The sequence below is a fragment of the Echinops telfairi genome, unplaced genomic scaffold (assembly GCF_000313985.2).
Source record: "Echinops telfairi isolate 266 unplaced genomic scaffold, ASM31398v2 ScPeMD7_31;HRSCAF=116, whole genome shotgun sequence".
Taxonomy (NCBI): domain Eukaryota; kingdom Metazoa; phylum Chordata; class Mammalia; order Afrosoricida; family Tenrecidae; genus Echinops; species Echinops telfairi.
Genome location: NW_022103928.1, coordinates 37,272,278 through 37,279,934, shown reverse-complemented (window position 1 = coordinate 37,279,934; position 7,657 = coordinate 37,272,278). Strand labels below are relative to the sequence as shown.

Below are 7,657 nucleotides of genomic sequence, written 5' to 3'. Positions count from 1 at the left end.
CTCTCTCTCTCTCTCTCTCTCTCTCTCTCTCTCTCCTTTCCTAAGGAATCTGATTTTGTTAAGTCAATATAGGTCCCTTGGCAATTCTATTTTGGAGAACTGATTCTGAGACTGCATCCTTCTAGAAATAATAATAACCTAGTAAGAATAAATGAACTCTTCCAATATACAAATGGTACAGCAGAAGTTCAGAGAAAAAGAGGACCACCACCAAGAAGCCTAATGGACACAGTGACTGTAACAATGGACTCAAATGTAACAGCAACTATGAGATGCAAACCAGGCTTTGTGTCCTTCTGTTGTGCATAAGGCTGCGATTCGTCTGAACTCACTCAACAGCATCTAACAGCAACAAGGTACAAAGGCATGATACTAAGTAACTGAATTTAAAGATGATCCTCTACATTAGGAACTGTCATACTCCCATTTTACAGAAAACAGAGAAAAGGTTAGCCCACTTGTGAAAACATCACATGGATGTGTGATCGCTACCATGACATAGAGCATGTTTGGTTAAGGCTTGCAATGAACACGCTCCATCTCATACCTGTTTTCTGGAAAAGAGGATTTCTCAGAACCATCCCATTGATCCCTAAAAACAAACAACCCTGATCTGCATTTCACTGATCTTTCTCTCACTTTCTTTTTCATATTATCTTTTTAATTTATTCTCTGATCTTTGTTATCTCCTTCCTTCTGGAAGCTTTGTTGTGAGTTTGCTTTGTTTTCTAGCCACCCCCCCCCCACTGCCCCCAAGTTGTAGTGTTAAGTTATTGACCTGAGATCTTTCTTCTTTTAGAATAGAGATGTTCACCATTATAAACACCACTCCCAGTCCAGCATTGGCTTCACTGTATTCTTTAAGTTTTATTATATTGTCTTTACATTTTCATTTGGCTCTACATGTATTCCTCTCTCAATTTCTCCATGGACTCATGGGTTGTTCAACAGCCTGGCTTTTAATGCCCACATGTTTATATATCTTCCAATGTTCCTTCTAAAGATGCTTTGTAAAATTTAATTTGCAGGGAATTTAGGGGTTATTCTGTGACCTAAGCTGTGGTCTTTCCTGGAGAGTGATCCACATTTGGTGGATAAGAAGGTGTATTGCTGGTACGGGGTTCTCTATATGTCTGTTAGGTTTCGTTGGTTTCTAGTGCTGCTCAAATTTTCTGTTTCTTTTATATCTTCTCTGTAAACTTCCAACAATTATTAAAAGTGCTGTGGTGATGTCTCCAAATATTATTGCAGAACTGTCCTTTATTCCTTTCAATTCTGTTAGGACTAGAATCATATATGAGGGTGAGTCAGAATATTGCTACAAAATGATGGAAGCATTATTAAACAGAAATATCAAAGTGTGAAACCACTTTCTCTTCATAGATCCTTCGTCTAGGTCTATGCATTCCTGAAGCCAGTGTTTCTCCATCTCTAATCCCTTTCCAGAAGAATTCTGCACTCTTTAAAAGAGTAGGGTTGCCATCCTCAAGAATAGGTTTTTGAAAACAAAAATAGGTCTACGGAGGCAAAGATCAGGGCTAACAAGTTTTCACATTCAAAACTTTTATTTCAATATTCTCTAACTCATTGATTCTTTCTTCAGAATTATCAAATCTCCTGTTGAACCCTTGTCGAGAAATTATCTAAGTATTGTATTTTCAGTGTATTTGTTCCATTCATAGCTCTTTATTGGTATATTTGATGAAGTAATGGTGATGCTCTTAGCTGTTAACCAAAAGGAGGTTTGAACTCATCCAAGGGTTCCCAGGGAGAAAGACCTCTTGCTCTACTTCCCATAAAGAAGAGAGCCAAGAAAACCTTGGGAGGGCAAATTCTACTGTTACAGAGGGTTGCTATGAATTTAATTTTATTTGGTTGCACCTATCAACAATAACATCTCTTTACATGTAGTCTCATTTTGTTCATGTATAGGGTTCCTGGCTTCTTAGTTCTTTGTCCACATATTCTTCAGTTCTTTGAACATGTTTAATACTGAACATGCCTTTTAATCTGCTCAATAGATGGGATACCAGAGAAATAGTTTCTCTCACTTCATTTTGTTCCTTTAGAGGTGCCATCGTTTTCAGTTTATTTGTCTGCCTTAAGGCCTTTGTTGAACCTGAGATATTGGAATACTACAATGTGTTAGTGAGTCTGTGTGTGGACCTCTCAATTTGCCCAAACACACAAGCCCTTCAAAAGTTGTCACTTCTGTTAGAAATTCTCAGGTGGGCACGGTCTTTGTTCACTGCACCCTTCCCCACTCTTGAGAGTTCTGATTCAGGACAAGCCTAGTTCTGCAGACAGATATCAAGTTAGATTAGAACGGATGCACCACATTAGAACAATTTGCAATAGAAATCTGCTCTAATCCCCCTGGTTTACCACTATTCTAGCCACGTGGCAGCTCTGCCAGCAGGGGGAAGAATGGCAGCAACAGAAAACTAAGTTCCCAACGGTTTAAAATCAGCCTTTCCTTGTTTCAGATTGTGGCTAGTTGTTGCAATCCCTCCACATACTTTTGCAAAGTTACTGTAGAACTGAGACAACAGATTTACAGTTGCTTTTCTTGGTGTTCATGTGGGAGTGTGAGGCTATTAGAACTATTCACACTCCATCTTTACAGAAGTCCATCTTGGACTTCCAAATTGGATGGGCAAAGCAATAACATTTTCTTCTAGTACTTGCTATCAGTTATTGAACCAGAAGTTATTTAAGATATGTGACCAAAAAAGTCACTACACAATTTTTTTCTATATTATTAAAAAAAGAGTTTTATAAAACACAAAAATATGGTCAAATCTTATTGTGAATTGATTGTCTGCATCTTTAAGAGTTTGTTGTGAATTGATTTTCTACATCTTTAAGAATTGAATTAATGACCTAAGGTTCTTAAATGGAAAAAAAAATTAATGACTGTCACAGTGAGTGAGTATTATCTGTAACTAAGTCCTTTTTTCAAATTGCTTTCTAAAACCAAATTGTAATAATGAAAATGTTCCATAGTCTGTGATTTCCAATATATTAGTCCCTAGCCACATGTAACTAATGAGAAGTTGAAATCTGGTTAGCACATGGAGAGACTTAAATTTTAATTTAAATTAATTAAAGTTTATATTTAAATACCTATATGCAGCTCAAAGCCACCATAGTGGACAGTTAGTGTTATTGGTAGGTGCTGTCAAACATGACTGACACACAGTGACCCTATGTCCAGTAGAAAGAAGCACTGCCCCATCCTGCTCCATTCTTACCATGGACATGTTTGAGCCACTGTTGCAATCCATCTCATTAAGGGTCTTCTTCTTCACTATCTTCTATCTAGTAAGGTATCTTTCTCCATGGACTGGTCACTCCTAATAACATGTCCAACGTACATGAGACAAAGTCTAGGTATCCCCCTTCTTCTAAGAAGCCATCTGGCTGTATTTCTGCCAAGACAGATTTATTTGTTCTTCCGGCAATCCATGTCAATATTCTTCACCACCAATTCTTCTGAGGTTTTTACTCATTGTCCATCTTTCACATATATATGAGGCAACTGAAAATACTTGGCTTGGGTCAGGCACACCTTAGTGCTCATATCGACATTTTTGCTCAGTAACACTGTAAAGAAGTCTTTTGTCATAGATTTACCCAATACCATGCATCATTTGATTTTTGTTTTGCTGCTTCCAAGAGCCTTGATTTGGGATCTAAACACGGTGAAATTCTTGGTGATGCCAATCTTTTATTCAGTTTATCATAATGCTGTCTGTTGTACCAGGTGTGAGGCCATCTGTTTCCTGCACATTAAGTTGTGAGCCCACGGAAGGCTGCGGCCTATGATTTCTATTGCCAAGGGCTTCAAGTCCTCTTTATTTTCACCAAGCAAGATCGTGCCACCTTCATACTGCGTTGTTCGTAGCTTCCTCCAACTCTGACGCTGTCCTGCTCTTCATACGATCCAGCTTCTCGCATTATTGGTTCAGCATATGAACCAATATGTATGATGCAAGGACACAACCACTGCCACACACTTTTCCTGATTTTAAACCAGGCAGTGTGCCTTATTTGGTGCAAACAAAAGCCACTTGGCCTCTGTACAGTTTTTGCATGAGGACAATTAAATATTCAGGAATTCCCATTCTTCCCAATAGTATCTATAGTTCACTATGAACCACACAATCCCTCTTTCCATCGCCTCTTTTGAAATTGCCTTGAGTTTCTGGAAGTTACCTGTTGATGTACTGCTTCAACCCTTTCTGTATTATCTTCAGCAAAATTTTACTTCTGTGTGGAGCTAATGATAGTTTCCAATTATTTCCATATTCTATTGGATTATCTTTCTTTGGAAGGGGTACAAATATGAATCTCTTGATTGACCAGACAGCTGTCTTGCAAATTTCTTGGCATAACTAGTGAGTGTTTCTAGAGCCGTATCAGTTATTTGGAACATTTCCATTGGTATTCTCTTAATTTCAAGGACCTTGTTTTTCACTAATTGGACAGAGTAAACCTAAATTATCTAACATCTGTAAATATTCCTTTATTTTAAAAACCCTAGAGAATAGTTTATACAAGGTGATGTCAAGTATTTAAAATGGACATATAATGTTGTCTTTTGGTATCTCTGGATGCAGAAATTCAAAGAAGTATCAATATTCTTCTTTTTAAACAACAATACCTTTTCAATTACTGCAATGGCTAAATATTAGTTTTAAAGTCTGAAAATAAATGGCATTGTGTATTTAAACATAGACAGTTTGGGATGTACAGTTTATATTTTTTTTCTCTAGTTGGAAAATATGAGAGGTTCCTCCTTTCAAACCAGAAAAACACTAAAACTTTGTATTCTATAAAAGTCTCCACTCATTAAAAAATTACCAATACCACTCTAGGTTTTAATTGAACTAAATGTTTAGAGACATTCCATCTTACCTCTTCATAAATTTTATCATCATCTTCTTGTACTCCGTTATCTGCAAAAGACAGGAGCATGATCAAATTCCTTGTCAAGAACGCCATCACAAGGTGTCAGAGCATGGAAAAAGATAACTACATAGAATCCTTCTTTGCAGAAGATTGAGCATAATGATGTTGGTCTCGTTTTTCATATAAAGTAAATGTATTCTATCTGTAGCAAAAATAATCGTGTTCCATAAACTTCATGCAAAAGGAGGGCTGTTCACTAAGTGAATTATAGCCGTGAGAGCTTTCATAATTTACATAACTCAGTTCCATGGCCTTATGTATTAGAGATAATGCTAGCTCACAGCAAGAAAACTCCATTGTACCTAGCAGCAGTTAATATTTACAAACAACTAGACTGCTGTCTCTAGCCCAAACCACTTAGCAGTTCAGATAACTTCAGCTTTCCTTGACTTGGGTTATCTGACTGTGGTGGCCACTCCTGTCTAATGAAACATGCCTACAAAGTCCAGCAGTGCACAACGCATTGTACTTGCCTCAATCTGGGGCTTTAGTTCCTTGGGGACACCAGCCATGTCCCAGAGACCTTTTATATCCCTCTTAGTCCACCGGTGAAGTGTTGATGCTTTTTACATGATTGGTAAACACCAACCACTGTTACGAGGAGTTTCATTATATTTTCCCACATTGTACTCATTGGTCTCGTAATGCTTCCAAACTCCAAGTAAGCCTTCATCGCAACCCACAGAGGAAACAGGAACACATCTTCCATGTGTGTTTTTGTTACATGCCTACTTTGTGCAAGTACTTTGTTCGACATGTTCAGATAAATCCAACAAATCTAAACCATAAGCAGGCATCTCCCTGTCCTTGCAACCGCACAGGGCAGAATGGAACTGCTCCCTGGATTTCTAAGACTATAAATAGGGCAGTAGCCAGCCTCATTTTTCCCTCATGGGATGGCTCATGAGTTTGATTCACTGGCCTTGTGGTTAGCAGCCCAATGCTTAACCCACTGAACCACCAGAGAAGTCAACCCATGTGTTGCCAGAATCAGCCTCAGGGGTGGGTGTGGGCTCCAGGTAGACGCTTGATTTAACCCTTTTCACTTTACTATTCAAACATTTGACAATATTCGCTCTCTCACTATCCAAACACAAACACTTCCTCTCACTATTTGTTACCTTTCTAGCTGAACCTCAGCAGAGAAGAATTACACCTCCTTGCAGAGAACAATTTGCCTTTCAACATAATTGCACTGGTAGGCTCAGCCTGTTAAGAAAGCTTTTAAAGGCAAAGTTCAAACAGATAAAAATCACTAATACAAATCCCCATCTCTCCAGCAGCAAGAATGCATGAAAGCTTTGGTAAGCCTGCAGATCTCTGAGCAGCTCCAAGACCTCATCCCACCCCTGCAAATAGCTGCTACTGCCAATGTCAATGAGTCTAGAAGCTGGAAGTGACACTTCATATACCTTTGTCACCCTTCTTGTCGTCTTCATAAAATGCTGCTGCGGAGCTGCCCGCCTCTTCCCTGGGCTTTCCACCAGCTTTGCTCTTGCCACTCTCCCGATCCTCTCCTGCCCCTGCATCGTGCATGGCATCAGCAATTACACTGGCGATGGCATCAAGCTCCAGGAGATCCATACTGTCCACATCGACCTGCTGCTTTCTGAGGTCCTTCAGGAGATTCTGAATAAGCATGTCTAAAGTGCACACACAAAAATAAAACACATGCACATTATGCATGGAAATATCCAAAAGATGTGATAGCAAGCCTGATTGCCAGGAAATACACCAGGGATATCCAAATAGAAAGGATACAAGGAGTCCTGGATGTATCGTGCGTACAGGTTGGGCTGTGATCCCCAATGTCAGCAGTTCAAAACCCCCAGCTGCTCCTCGGGAGAAATTTGGGGCTTTCTACTCCGGTAAAGTGTTCCAGTCTGGAACACTTCCAAGGAGAGTTCGACACTGTTGCTATAAGCTGGAGTCCATTCCAGAGCAGTGAGCTGTTACACAAATACATTGGGGCAAGTTTCCTTTGGTATCAAACAGGGTGGGTACTTAAAAATATTTTTCTTCTATTTTTTTTTCAATTTTAATCACACACATAAAACTCAGGCTATTATTATAGTTTAATGTCATTTAAAGATCAAAATAGAAGTATATAAGAGAGAGAACTAGGAATGAACTCATTCATCAGATTGACCCATCACTCATTTAATCAATTATGACTCATATGGACCCTTTATAGGGTTTTTGAGACTATATCTTTATAGGAACAAATAGTCACATCTTTCTCCCATGGAGGACTTGTTGGGTTTGAACCACCAACTTGCATTAGCAGTCAATTGCTTACCCCACAGTGTAAGTAGAGCTCCTTTATTAGTCTGATTCAGAAGATTGAATGTGATACTTTGTTATCATTTTCAAAGTGTAGATGGATTAGATTGGATCATCCAAAATGTGTGTTTACATAAACCCTTGTACCTTGTACGTTGTACAGGTACCTTGTACCTGAAGCTACAGTCTGGTCCCTGAGTGGGTCAAGTGACTGTGAACCTAAAGAATGGTCTGAGCCAACCCAGAGTCTGCACAACAGAAAGGTCTCGGTAAAGATGACAGCCAAGAAGATCGTATAGAGCAATTCTACTCTACACCACCCAGGGTTGTCATGAGCCTGAATAAACCCAACAGCAATTGTGTGTGCGTGTGTGTGTGTGTGTGTGTGTGTGTGTGTGTG

At 39.1% G+C, this 7,657-nt stretch overlaps 1 protein-coding gene across 1 annotated transcript in view; it reads right to left on the bottom strand.

Moving 5' to 3' along the window:
• The window catches only part of PTPRN2 (protein tyrosine phosphatase receptor type N2), a 1,475,949-nt gene that overhangs the window by 842,225 nt on the left and 626,067 nt on the right, over window positions 1-7,657 (bottom strand). Inside the window, exons 7-8 of the mRNA XM_045290142.1 lie at window positions 6,387-6,617; window positions 4,921-4,961 (exon numbers count right to left, since the gene is read on the bottom strand). Coding sequence (XP_045146077.1) covers window positions 4,921-4,961; window positions 6,387-6,617 — 272 coding nt within the window. The remainder of the gene's footprint in view (window positions 1-4,920; window positions 4,962-6,386; window positions 6,618-7,657) is intronic.